Source organism: Schistocerca americana, chromosome 2 (genome assembly GCF_021461395.2).
Source record: "Schistocerca americana isolate TAMUIC-IGC-003095 chromosome 2, iqSchAmer2.1, whole genome shotgun sequence".
Lineage (NCBI taxonomy): Eukaryota > Metazoa > Arthropoda > Insecta > Orthoptera > Acrididae > Schistocerca > Schistocerca americana.
This window is the reverse complement of record NC_060120.1, coordinates 907,138,993-907,155,592: the sequence shown is the minus strand read 5'-3', so window position 1 is coordinate 907,155,592 and position 16,600 is coordinate 907,138,993. Positions and strand designations below refer to the sequence as shown.

Sequence of the window (16,600 nt, the reverse complement as noted above, 5' to 3'; positions counted from 1 at the left end):
TTTCATCAGTTTTTAAATGTAATTTTTTAGACTATTTCATTTTCTTAAACTGCGTTGCCCATTAGACTCAGTTGGGTTTCTGAACATGATAAAAACTCCATTTCTATATGTGACTGTTAAGATGTTCTGAAATGGGTAATTCCGCACCAAGTGGCTGAGTGGTCTGCACCTGACCATCTCTAATCTGAATGAAATACTGCATATATGTGCCTTATAAAATAAAACTATGATGTGCAAAATTTGAGCTCAAAGTATAAAATGCCCAAGGTTTTACAAGGCTTTCAGCAGGCGCAAAATGCCTTTGAGCTTCACAACAGTTTCGGCATAATTTAAGACAGTTTAAAATACAAGAGAGTAGAAACTTGAAGAGATATTTGGACTACATGCATAACTTTTTGTCTTCAATGTATGTGCTTACTTACGTGACCTGATTTTTTTTACAGGTTGGAGGTTTTGATGGGTCTACTGGTTTGAATTCAGCAGAAATGTATGATCCTAGAAACCGTGAATGGAGAATGATCGCACCTATGTCCACAAGACGGAGCAGTGTTGGCGTTGGCGTCGTAAATGGGTTTTTGTATGCTGTGAGTAATTACTCATTATTACGTTTGCATTTCTCGGGCTTAGCACCTACATAAAAATATCCATGAGAATTGATGTTAAGTTCAGAATAAAATTTAATACTCTAGTTCATTGTAGTTTCATTTATTTCAGTATTAATTTTTTTTCCTTGTAAATGATCTTCAAAATATTTCAAGATTAATGTGTTCTCAAGACCTGTACCTAAGACTATTTCAAGTATTGTCTCATTCACTGGTTACAATAATTATAAGATTTTGTATGATAAATTAAGCCACACTCGTTGATTTATAAAGTTTGTAGTTAAATGTTGCCATATTGCCATTGTTCTGCTGTTATAAAAACTGTTGTGAAATAGTTATTTTATGTTTGTTCCTAAAGCCAACATGGGACTAAACAGAAATATTCATATTGTCCCAGAATAAGTAACTTAGAACAGCATAGTAGTTCATAAAGTTTCTGTTTGAATGTTATCATAATGCCATTGTTGAAATGCTGCAGAAAATGTTATGAAATAGTTATCGTACAATTGTTCCTTAACCTGACACAGGACTAAAAAGAAGTAAATATGTCTCAGAATAGGTACCTTAATAATACAGCATAGTAACAAAATTAAATGAAATATTCTCATTTTTATAAATTGAAGGTAGGGAGGAGGGTGGGGGGGTGGGGGGGGGGGAGAAAGGGAAGGAACTAATGTATCCACTGCATTGGGACTTTATGCGGAATCGACAGTGACATGTGAAAATGTGTGCCTGGCCGTGATTCAAACCAAGGATCTGCTGTTTACTAGGCAGTTATGTTAACCACTGCACCATCCAACCGCAGTGTTCATCACAGATGTGCGGACTATCTTTACATGCCCCCTGACCAATCCACATTCCCACCCAGCGCCACCTATCCGCAGTCTCTGTCCTCATCCTCCATGTTCACTAATTTTATATTCCCTCTGGAGTTCGAATGTAAATGTGCATCCGCACAGAAGGTTGCGGACTCATTGCTCATTGAGGCAAACCACTTATATGAAAGTGTGGTGTCTATTCTTTCAAACATGTCTGAATAAACAGACATCATGCGTACATGTAATATGTGTTAATCCAGGGAAATTATCTGACATGCTCTCAGTTCTCAGTGGAAATATAATCATAAAATTGGTTACACCACGCACTCGTATATCAATGATTCACCTCGATGGGCAATGAATCCACAACTTCCATTGTGGATACCCATTTGCATTTGACCCTCAGCAGTACTCTAAAATTAGCAAGCATGGAGGAAATGGACGGGGACTGTGGACAGGTGGCATTAGGTGGGAATGTGGGTCAGCCAGGGAGCATACTGAGATAATCTGCACATTTGTGATAAACACTGTGCCTGGGTGCTGCCTAGTAAGCAGAAGATCCCGGATTTGAGCCCCGTGCTGGCTCACATTTTGCTCATCACTGCTGATTCTGCATACAGTTCCTTTCCTTCCCTTTCTCCCCCTCCCTCCAACGTAACTTTATATGATATGTATCACAGCTGCGGATTCTGCATGGTGCTGCTCCGAAAGAACAGACACCTGGAATTCACGTGTAAAATATTGTCATTTAAGGGGACATTGTACATGAAATTCGTTGAAATTTTACATTTTCTGTTTTCTACTCCATAATTTACATTGGACATTACTGAACGTTTTGGTATATAATACATTAAAATCAGACAATTGAGAGATCTTCAAATAAGATTTTGAATGTTGACGTGTGACTGTCAAATTTCGCGGCTACACACATACTGCCACAGTAGAGCAGTCATATCTTGGGAACTACACAGTCTAGAAGGCTGTAAATTGCTTTGTTTTGTGCCTACTGCTACATCTCAGAAGTTGACATTACGAATAAACAAATCAGTCCTTTGTTTCTGATACTAGTTTTCGTTGAAAGTAGTGTGATTATCGGTTATTTTTGTAGTAAGCTAACTTCTATTGCATTGTCCGCCTCCATGGCGTAGCGGTAGCGTTACCACCTACCACGCTAGGGACCCAGGTTCAATCCCCAGCAGGGGACTGGGTGTTGTGTGTCCTTCATCATCATTTTCATCATCATTGACTCGCAAGTCACCGATGTGGCATCAACTAAAGAGGGCTCCCCCTGCATGGGGCCTCCCGGCCAACAATGCCATATGATCATTTCATTTTTTCTATTGCATTTTATATGTAAATAAAATGACTAAGTGTAAAAGCAACTGTGACAATTTAGAGAAGATGAAAAGAGCCGTGTGGAGCACTTCCTTTCATCAAATATCAAGCCATGTCATGCTTTGTGTCCACCTCCACCGAACACTTGGTGTAAATATCAGCAAGCTGAATTTTCTGGCACCCTGTATGAATTTACACACAAACATTATCTGCCTTTGGCAATCAAACCTATTTACAGAGATTTGGCAAATCCTGAGCCACTAAAGAAGTGTTTATGTGGGAAGACCCAGAATGTGAATGAGTCCTTCATTAATGTTGTGTGGTACCATGTGCCTGAAAATGTATTTGTTGGCCTTATGACTCTAAAGATAGCAGTGTCTGATGCTGTAATAACTTGTAATGGTGGGAACTGTGAAAGATTTACAGTTCTGGAGAAGTTAGGGGTAAAATTTGGACAGAACACAGCTAAAGGACTGCGGGAACTGGATGAGCTTCGTGTATGTGAAGCAGAGTTAGCTGCTCAGCAAATGACAAAAGAAGCTAGAAAGAAACGGAGGAGGCAAGCACTGGGCTGTTGTGACACTGAAGAAGACACAGACTATGGGCCAGGGCAATTCTAGTGCATAAAAGACACAGAAACGTATGTCTGTATAAGAATTTGTAATAAAAAAGTTTTAAACTTCAATATCTCTGAACTACATTTTTTATAATAAATGACCCGTTTTCTAAAAAAGTACTGATGGTAGAGACATGAAATTTTTGCAGAATCGCAAGTGAGAGATTCAACACGTATGGAACTAGAATAATTAAAATATCCTGAGTTGCTTTGTTTTTATGTTCATTTATTTACAAAATTCTGTCAAAAAATTGAGTGTTAAAAAAAAAAAAGATAACATACCCCACAATACAATTTTAGTAATAATTCTAGTGCAGTGTATCTAGGAAGGTGCATTCAATAATTATGGGAAATTGTTAGTTGGAGTCTTAAAAAGTTTCCAAGATAATAGGTCATGAAATTCGACAATTTAACATTGGTGGCATAGGACATATAATGTCCCCTTAATTATCCTCTGTTCCTTCCTCCTACTGTAGCATTTCATTCCCCCATAATAATTACGTATTCATCTTGCTTTACATGCTGAATTTCCTGTTCGTTACCCTCATACACACCTGTCTATCTCATTTATCTTCCCACTTGTAGTGAAACCTACTCCAGTTATATTATTTTCTACTGCTTTGATGTCAACCTATATTTGTCTGACTGAAATAATCATGTTCTTACCATTCCACTTCAGTGAACCCATGTATTTCTCAAATCAGGTGTTCCCTTTCCAGATTTTCTAGGTTCTCTGTAGTAACACATGGCGTTAGTCAGAAAAATGTGAGCTCTGTTACAGTTTTGCAAACTCAGTCCGATGAAAGAATTGATGAAATACTACTGTTGGAATATTAAAGATATTAATCTGACTCTGTATGATTGCTTAACTGTTGATTCCTTCCCTGCCCTGAGATAAGTAATCTTTTATTTATAAAAAAGTCACCCTTTCACAATGATCATGGCAGAGTTGGATATCTTGTCAGATTTGTTGCTGTACTGCAGGTATTTCTGTAGAAACTTGTTGTATGAATATATTCTGACAGGTGGAATGCTCACAGACAGAAATAGTTTGCGTGAATTTTAATATAATTCACCTCTATTCTTCAACGCAAATTACATTTGAGGTGGCCTCTTCTTAATGGGAGCCACCAGTCAAGAATGCCGGACTTTCAGTGGAAATTGCTACACATTTTAAAATATTTAAACTGAAAAAGGATTAAAAAGATATAGAACTTCACTTACTCCAGACCAAAGAAATTTAAAATGAAGTGACAAAAGGCAGCTGACAAAGTAACTATCTTGCTTGTGTAAGAAATAAACAAAATGATTAGAATGTCAAATGCACTGAGGGGAAAGCTACACCGAGAGAGAATCGAAGTTATTAACCAGTCATAAGACTTCCAGATATTATTGCAAGAATCGGCATAGACAGGAGCACTTATCAGCTTAGCAATAGCACATACGTCGCCAGCTGCTTATGGAACTGACCATGGGAATGCATACCTCAACTTTGGTGTGCAGCAATACCATATTCTCGTAACACAACTGGATTGAACTCTGAAAATCTGACTTCAAGATAATGAAGGTCAGAGCATGCTCTTGACCAACATGCGATAGATTCCTTGGCCAGTGTTCATGTTAACCCTTTGATGATGGGTGCCGATAGTTGTGGGTGACTTTGTGCAAGGGAGGTGTGGCTGTTCCACCAAGCCCCTTGAACAGGTGGTTTGATTTTGTCAGTTACCATTCTAACTGCTGACATATTTACAATTTGCTAGTCTTTTTGCATTTTTTGTTGGTGACATTTAATATTTGTATTATATGTACATTCATCATTGGGAGTACTCTATTATAATGGTACACAGAGTTTATTTTATTCCTTCATTGGTGGTGCAGTAATATGGAGGGAAGAGCGAGGAGGTAGTGAAAAGACACTCAGTTTTGTTGTGACACCTATAATATCATGGAAGTAAACATAATTCTTGTCCTTAATGGTATGCTTTGTATTTGAAAACTATTAACAGTTACGTTATATACTAAACACACTGAATCAGTATCAGGTAACGCGTTTTTTACATTGTACAAAGTGCTACATAAGAAATCATGCTACTTGCAGAAATGAATATTATTTCCATTTTGTTCCTATTTCAAACAAACAATAGGTATATTATATAGATTATTCATGAATCAACACAACAGAAATGAATACAGTATCTGTAGTTTTAGTCACATAATTATGTATTATTTGACAATGCTGAAATAAACACATTGTCTGCTGCTTAACTTTGATTTTTATACAAATATATACACATAATATTTATGCATAGAATGTTGTCATTACATCTGTATCAGCACCAAGGAAAAGGTTTTTGTTACATGATACATAGAATAAAAGGGAAGTACACACAGTGTTTGTCTGCAGACAGAAAATTCTTGATTGCTTTCATTTGTTGTATTTTTCCTACAGACAACACATGTTCCATACTTTGGCATATGTTCAGGAAGATGATGTCCAACAGTCAGCTTTTGTGGGACGCCAATTCGGTTGCAAGCACCACTTGAACTTTTTTTTTAGACTATGTGTTTTGCCAGTATTTCCTGAATGAACCCCAACTGGAAATTCATGAATGGCAGCTTTCCAGATAGTTTGTACACACAAAATACATTGAAAAAGTTATGTCTGTTAAGTGGAAGAAAATTTTTCAGTACTATTTGGTGCTTATCCTGACGTTTTCCACAGTTTTCATGATCATGTCACTTTGGTCAATGCTTCTCACCGAGTTCTTATTATCAATTACAGCAGAAGGTTTCATACATTTCACACTTGTTCTGTAGTCCTTCTTAGATGTTTCTTGCATGTGTAGTGAATGAAAAATTGACAGCATGTAGACATCTCTTCTGTCACACCACTTCGTTGCCAACATTAGACCTGAATGTCTGATGTCCTACAGTGAAGTTGATATTGTTGTGATTGCTGCTGAGGCCTCTGGTTAGTTTGTCAGTCTCCTCAGTTGTACCATTGTATAAGATAATAGTATCATCCACATACCTTTTGTAGTATATTACTTTATTTTCAAGTGAACTATCTGATCTGAAAAATTTGATGAGTCATCAGAAGATGAGGAGGACAACAAAGAAGGTACCATGTCTCTGTGTATAAAACAGAAATTGTTATGGCCAAATAACAATCAAACACCATGAAAATCCTAGTTGTCAGTCACATATTCTAGAGTAAAAAGTACAGTTGTTACAAGGAATTCTCTAGTTTTTTCCCCTGTTTGTAAGTCAAGAAATTGTAGCTCATATTTGTAATGAAACAAATACATATTTAACTCCAAGTTCTGAACATCTGACTGACAGAACAAAGAAAGAGTGAACACCAAAAAAACTGCTAATTATTACAGCTATGTCTCAAATTATGACAAGGACAAAAAATACTGTCATTATTGGAGTACTGGTCAAAACATCCACTTCTGGAAAGTCCAATTTTTTCACAACTTCTTTCATGAGACAGATTTTCGTCTATTTCACAATTTTTACTGTACTGTAAAAATAATGGACTACTTGTTCAAACTTTGTCCCATTTTGGATCACTTTCGTAGTGTTTTCAAATGACATTTATACCCATTTGAAAACCTTTGCATGGATGAATCACTCCTTTTGTTGAAAGGGAGACTAAAAATAAAGCACTATACCCCAGCACATTGGCAGTTGACATTCACAGAGGCTTTTATAAGATTTACAAATAAGAATGATAGGCCCCACCTGTATTCTATTCTGAATAGGCTGTTTGCCAGTACTCTTAGTTTTTCCAGATGATTGAGCTCCTTGGAAAATCTCTCTCATAGTGTGGATAGTGTGGAATCACGTATAAAACAGGTAACAAAAGTCATCTCAAAAAGAGATATGGGCTCCAAAATTGTTGGCATACTCATAATTCTTATTCTCAACCCAGCATGCCATCTTCCTAGATGTTGACCTCCTCCTCTCTGATTGCTCCATCCACACCTCTGTCCTCATTAAACCCACAAACCACCAACAGTACCTGCATTTTGACAGCTGTCATCACATTCACACCAAAAAATCTGTCCCTTATAGCTTGGCCATCTGGGGACGGCGTATCTAGAGTGACAAGAACTCCCTTGCTCAGTATGCTGAGGTTCTCCCCAAGGTGTTCACAAACAGGCCCTATCCCCCAGACCTAGTCTGCAAACATGTCTTCCATGCCATTTTCCCACATACCCCCAACCTTTCCACCACCCCAAAAACTGACCACAAAGGAATGTCCCAGTACCATCCCAGACTGGAACATCTGAACCACATCCTTTGCCGGAGCTTTGATTACCTATCATCGTGCCCTGAAATAAAGGACATCCTACTCAATATCCTTCCCACCCCTCCTAAAGTGGCGTTCTGTCGCCAACCCTTCCTACATATCATCTTGGTCCATCCCTATGCCACTCCCAATCCCAACCCCTTGCCACAAGCATCATATCCCTGTGGACAACCCAGGTGCAAGACGTACCCAACTGATTCCATTTAACTGCTTGTCCAAGTCCTTTGCTGTCTCTGACAGAATTACATTGTCATCGGAAAAGTGCAGAGTTTGTATTCTCCCTGTATTTCAATTCCTATTCCAAATTTTTCTTTGGTTTCCTCTACTACTTTCTCAATGTACAGATTGAATAATATCGTGGATAGGCTACATCCCTGTCTCATTCCCTTCTCAAGCACTGCTTCCCTTTCATGCCCCTTGACTATTATAACTGCCATCTGGTTTCCGTACGAGTTGTAAATAGCCTTTCGTTCCCTGTATTTTATCACTGCTACCTTCAGAATTTCAAAGAGCATATTCCAGTCAGCAATGTCAAAAGCTTTCTCTAAGTTTACAAATGCTATAAATGTAGGTTTGGTTTCATTAACCTATCTTCTAAGAAAAGTTGTAGGGTCAGTAGTGCCTCATGTATTCCTACATTTTTCTGGAATCCAAACTGATCTTCTCCGATGTTGGTTCTACCATTTTTTCCATTCTTCTGTAAAGAATTCGTGTTAGTATTGTGCAACTATGACTTAATAAACTGATAGTTTGGAAACACACACACATGGCAGCACCTGCTTTCTTTGGAATTATAATTATTACATTATACTTGAAGTCTGAAGGTATTTCACCTGGGTCATGCCTCTTGCAGACCAGATATAAGAGTTTTGTCGTCACTGGCTCTCCCAAGACTCTCATTAGCTATGGTGGAATGTTGTCAACTCCTGGGGCCTTGTTTCAGCTTAGGTATTTGAGTGCTCTGTCAAATTCTTCTTGCTGTATGGTATCCTCCCATTTCATCTTCATCTGTGTCCTCTTCCATTTATATGATACTGTCTTCAAATTCATCTCCCTTTTATAGACCCTCATATACCGTTGCCATCATTCAGCTTTCCCTTCTTTGCTTAAAAGTGGTTTTTGTCTGAGCATGTTCATGTTCATGCAGCTGCTTCTCCATTCTCTAAAGGTCTCTTCAATTTTCCTGTGAGTATATATCTTCCCCCAGTGAAATATACTTCCAAATCCTTACATTTGCCCATTTTACACTTCCTCAAAATCTCATTTTTTAGATGTGGGTATTCCCTTTTGCCTGCTTCATTTGCTACATTTTTATATTTTCTCCTTTTGCCAGTTAAATTCAAAATCTCCTGTGCTATCCAAGGATTTCTACTAGGCCTTGTCTTTTTGCCTATTTGATTCTCTGCTGCCTTTACTATTTCCACCCTCTGAGCTAGACATTTGTCTTCTGCTGTATTCCTTTCCCCTTTTCAAGCCATTGTTGCCTGATGCTACCTCTGAAGCTCTCAACTACCTCTGGTTTTTTCAACTTATCCATGTCCCATCTCCTTAATTTTTAAAAATTTTTTTTTACAATGTATGGACTTTAATCTACATTTAATAAATAATACATCATTGTCAGAGTCCACATCTGCTCCTGTAAATGTCTTAAAATTTTAAATCTAGTTCCAAAATCTCTGTCTTACCATTTTATAATCAATTTGAAACCTTTTGGTGTCTCCAGGCCTATTCCACATATACAACCCTCTTTTTCTGATTCTTAAACCAATTGTTAGTGATGATTAAATATGCAAAATTCTGCCAAGTGGTTTCCTGTTTCTTTCCCCCACCCCCACTGACTACATTTTGAAAGCACGATAGACAGCTTGAAGGCATCCCCCTATCCTTTATACCCGCAATAACATTGAATTATGTAATGAACATTTCATTGACATGAACATTTCACTTCAGACTACCAACTTGTCACACTGTACAGCTCCCGGCTCAGGTTCAGTTTATAATCAGATGATTATATTGTATCCCTCGGCCAAGTGGTGTGCCAAGAGTGTGATTGCTGTGCATGTATTTAAAAACAACTGTTTATTTATTGAACATGAACTAAAACTTAGTACAACTTTGGAGGACAAAGGTCCACACATGAATACAGCTGAAATGTCCTTCTGTAACAGAGCATAGCGTTGGCCACTATGACGAAGCTCATGATCATCAGAAGTGTCAATGAGCTGAGGAAGCAGGCCTTCTGAAGTGGCTGTCAGATGGCAGAGGCTATGAACCTGGCAAAGGCTTAGGATGGCATGACAGATGTATAGCAGCAGCTGAACCAGGCGTTTTGGTCTGAAGCATAGGCTGGAGGATGGCTGTAGCAACCTAAGTACCTGCCAATGCAGGAGCAGCTGCTTGCAACTCAGATGTTGTGGTGGCTGCAGGAGGCTTGGTGGTAAACAGCTCAGCATCTCTTCTGTTGACAAACAACTTGCAGGGACTATGCCTGGCCTGTGAAGCGTATCCGTACATGTGGTGGCTGAATATGCACTGGCCCAACCCTGCCTTTGCCACTTGAGGAAGAGGATCCATTCATCTCAGAGAAGTGCAGCATCCAGTGGAGCAGGTACCGAGTAGCTACCAGAACAGAATGGAATAAGACAATCAGGCAGTGAGGAGAAGGCACGGGGAGAAGCTGAGGTGGCAGCGAAGAGAACATGGAGGCACAATCCAGGCCTGGGAGAACACACAGTGGGATCGGCAGAGTCTGTGGGGATGGCTGGCTGAACACGGATAGCTGCGGAGGAAGTGGCTGTGAGTGCATTGGCAGCAATTGCTGGGAACCACATTATGAGTCCATATGTGACAGGACCAGCAATGACTGCAGAGGAGGTTGCGTGGTCAGCACAGGCGCAGCCAGGAACAGCTGTGGTAGGGCCAGCAGTGACTGTGGAGCAGGCCACATAATTGGCCGCGGAGGAAGTAGTGGCTAGTGCAGGCTGTGGAGGAAGTAGTGGCAAGAGGCGTGGCGGCAACTGCTGGGGATAGCAATGCGTGGGGCGGCTGTGACAGGGCTGGCGACAATTATGGGGGAGGCCACATGATTGGGTGCAGAGGTGCCCGCAACAAGGGAGATGGTGGGCTGGCTGCGATAGGGCTGGCAAGTGAGCAAACATCGGTGATGTCAGGGTTGCTGATGACAGGAGCAGCAGTTGTGAGAGGGCTGACGACGAAATGATCAGCTTGTGTTGCTATCGTGCAAGGACTGGGCCGGTATGAGAGGGATGTTTGGGATAGAACTCTGTGGTCAAGAATGGTGTGGCGCACAACACGACAAAATTGCAGCAGACATGATGGCAGGTGGTCCAGCTTGCAAACACAAAAACTTCTGGATGCACTGTTTGAATGCTGTGGAAAAACTGAGGAACCTGAGTGAGTCAAATGGCACTCTGCAACAGTTCTAGCTTTTATGACCCCTGAATTGGAGGGATGGAGGCAACAACAACTCTGATGACTGAGAATACACTGCAACTGAATGAATTCGGAAACATGAGGAATTCGTAGACCAGTAATAGCAAGAAAGAGAAATTACCTTAGAACAACATGTGAATGGATTGACCAAATTACACAGAAGAAAGAGCACTGCCAAGAAGCAGCGTCTGCTGAGAAACATGAACATGACTTTCAAGAAATGCCTATCAGAATTGAGACAAACAAACAACTGAACACAGGTACTGAATACAAGAAGTGATCAGTTGATGTCAGGTGCATAGTGGACACCCTTGCATTGTAATAAGGCATGAACACCCCTCATCTGGTACCTGGTTGGACACACTCGCCCAGTAGTGAGATGCATATGCAGACTGTCACAACTCAAGGAAGATGGATGCGGTTGAAAAACAATTATTGAGAAGATTGAAACTTGGGTCCAGCGAAAAGAATGAAAAGACATCAAGGAACACTGAAACATGTGAAGATGCAACTTTCCCATCATTGTCCAGGAACTGTCATTCATGGGAAGAGATCCCGGGGGAATCTGACATGGCATGGTAGCATCAGGCTTGGTGTGGTAGAGGGGAGGTAGCCGAGCGACAGACGAGAACAGGAGCTGGTATTGCAGCCAGCGAACCAGAGCAGATGCAGGAGAAACCACATGACAAGTGTCACACTTATCACTTGTCACGAAAAATTGTCCTTGCCACCAATTGGGTGGTTGGTCTGGAGCCCGGAGCTGAACTGTCTGTGAAGGAGCTGAGTGACGACCTAAGTTATTTATTTAGCATATGGCTAATACAGACATATCATGAAATTAAATTACCTATACATATGTACATATTGACACACAAGAAACTTAAGTTTGTCGTTACAACTGAATATCCAGTCCTTCAATCCAGCGCACTGCATCTGGAGTTGCTAGCAGGAATTCCTCTTTGGCGCCGTGATAGGCTCGAATCCTGCATTCACTGACAATCTGGTGAACAGTCTGGTATGGAGCCCCGCAGTCACAAGCTGGATCAGGCAGCTTCTTCCACTTAAAGAGAGCATCCCTACATCGCCCACGGCCGGTACGGATTCTGTTGAGAGTAGACCAGGTCTTGCATGGTAAGTCGAATCCACTTGGAAGTTTAGCACCTGAGAAGATCTTATGCAGGTGCACATCTGTCACTGCTTCCCACTGACCTTTCCATTCTTCAAGAGGTTTGAAATTCTTAGCAACCATGTCAGCAGCATCGCACAGAGTTGGATGGCGTGATTTCAGTCTCTTGCGATTTAAAAGTGGCAGGTTGCTATGCACGGTGGAATTCTCTCATAAGGGCAGTACATCTGCATAGATCAGGACCTAAGTATCCATCAGTGAAGGAATACAGGTACCGGGCCATAACAGGGAACCACGTGAATACAAATAGGTGCCTGGGATGGCAGGGCTGTTTACCATGACCTGCACTCCACTTATATCGGTGATGGTAGATTCGATTGAAAGTTTGCAAAGTAATATGTCAGAGCTAGATCAGAAACGTAAGGACTATGGAATGAAGATTAGCATCTCCAAAATGAAAGTAATATCAGTGGGAAAGAGATATAAACGGATTGAGTGCCAAATAGGAGGAACAAAGTTAGAACACATGGACGGTTTCAAGTACTTAGGATGCATGTGCTCACAGGATGGCAACATAGTGAAAGAACTGGAAGCGAGGTGTAGCAAAGCTAATGCATTGAGCGCTCAGCTACGATCTACTCTCTTCTGCAAGAACGAAGTCAGTACCAAGACTAAGTTATCTGTGCACCGTTCAATCTTTCGACCAACTTTGTTGTATGGAAGCGAAAGCTGGGTGGATTCAGGTTGCCTTATCAATAAGGTTGAGGTGACAGATATGAAAGTAGCTAGGATGATTGCAGGTACTAGTAGATGGGAACAATGGCAGGAGGATGTCCACAATGAGGAAATCAAAGAAAAACTGTGAATGAACTCTATAGATGTAGCAGTCAGGGTGAACAGGCTTAGATGGTGGGGTCATGTTACACGCATGGGAGAAGCAAGGTTATCCAAGAGACTCATAGGTTCAGCAGTAGAGGGTAGGAGGATCGAGGTAGACCAAGGAGAAGGTACATGGATTCGGTTAAGAATGATTTTGAAGTAATAGGCTTAACATCAGAAGAGGCACCAATGTTAGCACTGAATAGGGGATCATGGAGGAATTTTATACGGGGGACTATGCTCCAGACTGAACGCTGAAAAGCATAATCAGTCTTAAATGATGATGATGATGATGATGATGATGATGATGATGATGATGATGAATTTCATTCAAGTGATTTCCAGGATAATGACTCACCATGGAAGTGCTGAAAAACGATCAGGGCATTCTCGTACCCTTGGGGTGGGACACTGCCCTAAAAGGCTGAAGGATCAGCCACAATCAGTGGCATGAGGTTGCAGAAGCAATTTATCCATAGGACATGTGGCCTGTAATTATAAAATTGTTGAGGTCAAGATGGTCTCTCCATTGCCGAAAGATTCCGGATTAGTCCCCCATTCAGATCTCAAAGAGGGATTGCCAAGTGGGAAGTGACCATGAGAAAAAGATTTAATAATGAATGAAAGGATAACATTCTATGACTCAGAGCATGGAATGTCAGAAGTCTGAATGTGGCAGGGGAGCTAGAAAATCTGGGAAAAAAAAATGTAAAGGCTCGATCTACATGTAATGGGGATCAATGAAGTGAAGTGAAGTGGAAAGAAGATAAGGCTCTATGGTCAGATGGGGGAAGGAAACAAAAAAGAAAAGAAAAGAAAAGAAAAAAAAACCTGAGGTACATCTGCTGACGCCACAATCAGAAGATTAACAGATGGAGAGAGTATATGAGGGCAACACAATATGTAAAGGGATATAATAATCTAATAATCATGGAGCTTTGGAATGATGTTATAGGGGAAGGAAAGGTTGATGAGGTTACGGAAGAATATGGGCCTGGTAGTAGGAATGGCAGAGAAGAAAGACTAACAGAGTTCTGCAATAAACTTCAGCTTGGTAATAATGAACACACTGTTCAAAACTCATAAGAGGGGTTATATACTTGACAAATGCCTTGAGACACAAAAGATACCAGCTGGGTTACATTATGGTCAGACAGTGATACCAAAATCAGATATTCAGTTGTGAGGTGTACAGATATGGACTTGAACCACAAATTAGTGATGATGAAGAGTAGGCGAGGCTTAAAAAAATCAAGTGGAAAAATCAACTTATAAAGAAGTATGGTACTGTAGTACTGGGGAATGATGATTTGTGTTTGAATTTCTGTAGGGCTGAAGATACAGTGATGATAAATACAAGGGTGGTTTGAAAAGTTCTCAGAATGGAACAGAAAAAATAGTACTTACATCTCTGAAACTTTTTTCTATTTTGCAATGTAGTCTCCTTGTAGATTAATGCACTTGGTCTAATGATGTTCCAGTGCCTTGATCCCATCTCGAAAATTAGTTTTCTCCAGGCCTGCAAAATAGTTGTCAACTCTGTCTATTAGTTCTTTGTTTGAAATGAATCTTTGTCCATCAAGAAAAATATTCAGTTTTCGGAAGAGTTTGAAGTCTGACGGAGCCATATGAGGTGAATAAGGCAGGTGTGGCAAAAATTCATACGTTAGTTCATGTAATTTTGCCATGGCGATGGCACGTGTGTGCAGACGGACATTGTCTTCATGGAAAATGACTTTCTTCCTTGCTGAAACTGGCCTTTTTTTCACGTGTCTTTTGTTGCAACTTGTCCAGTGGGTTTGGATAGTATTCTCCAGTTATTGTTTGCCCAGTAAGAAGATAATCTATAAACAGAATCCCCTTCGCATCCCAGAACAATGCCATGACCTTTCCTGCCACAGGAATTGTCTTTGATTTCTTTGGTGGTGGAGAATCAGCATGTTTCCCCTGCTTTGACTGTTGTTTTGTCCCTGTGGTATAGTAGTGCACCCAAGTTTCATCTGTGGTCACAAATCTGTGCAAAAACTCATGTTCATTTCTCCTAAAATGGGCCAAAAATTGTTCCAATACGTCCATTCTCATGTGTTTGTGATCCAGCATCAAGAGCCACGACACCCATCTTGCAGATAAATTTTTCATTTCTAATTCTTCAGTTAAAATATGATGTACCCTTTCAGATGACATCTGGCAAGCATGAGCAATTTCATGCACTTTCAATCGGTGAGCCTCCTCCACCATTTTGTGCACTTTTGCAATGATTTCTGGTGTAGTGACACATTTTGGCCGAGCACTGCGCGTATCATCGTCACCTAAGGTCTCCCGAGCAAATTTAAATTTATTTGTCCACTTGGTAACAGTTGAATATGAAGGAGCAGAGTCCCCCAGTGTATTCTGGAAATCGGCATGAATATCCTTTGCTTTCATACCTTTCTTTACGAAGTATGTAATCACTGCTCGAATCTCGATTTTTTTTCCATCTCCACAAATCACTACACAAGGACAACACAGTCACATCGCCACCACAGCTCTCTTCCAAGAGCACTGAAGTGGCACATGTTTACAGGCAACAGTCCAATGAAAATCACACGAATAACTCATTGCCCTAGCACTGATCTCTCGAGAACTTTTCAAACCACCCTCATACTATAGTAGGCAGTTCAGTTGAAGAGGAATGGACATCCTTAGCAAGGGCACTCATAGAACTTGAGCAGATAAAGATAGCTACTGGAAGATATCTGTGAAGAAACCTGGGGTAACAGGAGAAATACTTCAGTTGATGAATGAAAGAAGGAAGTAGAAAATTACACAGAGAAAGACAGTAATTCAGTGATATAAGTTACATAGGAATGAAATAAATGGGAAGTGCAAGGAAGCTAAGTCAGAATGGCTGTAGGAAAAAGGTGAAGAGATCGAAGAAGTGGTCATTGAAATGACATTCAGCCTATATAAGGTGTCCCGTGAGAAATAATCATTTGAAGCATAAAAGTCTAGTAAACCAGGGCTTAGAATGCATACCTTAAGGGCTAGGAGCACTTCTTCATCTTTGATACTGTGAAATACATCTCTTCTATCAAACAAGTGATCATAGATTTTAAGGTATGTTTCAGAACCCATGTCTGTTAGACAGTTTCTTCTTCTTTTGGTCCATACTATCTCCTCCCAAAATATGGAAAGCAGAGAGCTTGAACTAGAAGAGATTTGTTTCACAGTATCGAAGTTGAAGTAGTGCTCATAGTGTCACGTAGAAGAAGGTGTAATTAGATGAATGACAACACTAACTTCACTTAACGAAGGTTTATTTATCACTTGCACATACAAGAACGCGGAGCGAACTGCCTCCAGCCAGAACACATACATTATATATATACCAACAGAACATTCCAGTACAATGATTCTTGACATATGTGGATACTTCTAGAATGTACTCGAACCGAATATAGAAATTAAAATTTT

The 16,600-nt window shown here is 40.3% G+C and overlaps 1 protein-coding gene across 5 annotated transcripts in view; it reads left to right on the top strand.

Annotated features, from left to right (window-relative positions):
- Positions 1–16,600, top strand: part of LOC124595920 (ring canal kelch homolog) — a 133,758-nt gene that overhangs the window by 85,823 nt on the left and 31,335 nt on the right. For all 5 annotated transcript variants that reach the window (XM_047134831.1, XM_047134833.1, XM_047134832.1 and 2 more), the window contains one exon: positions 444–584. In XM_047134831.1, coding sequence (XP_046990787.1) covers positions 444–584 — 141 coding nt within the window. The remainder of the gene's footprint in view (positions 1–443; positions 585–16,600) is intronic.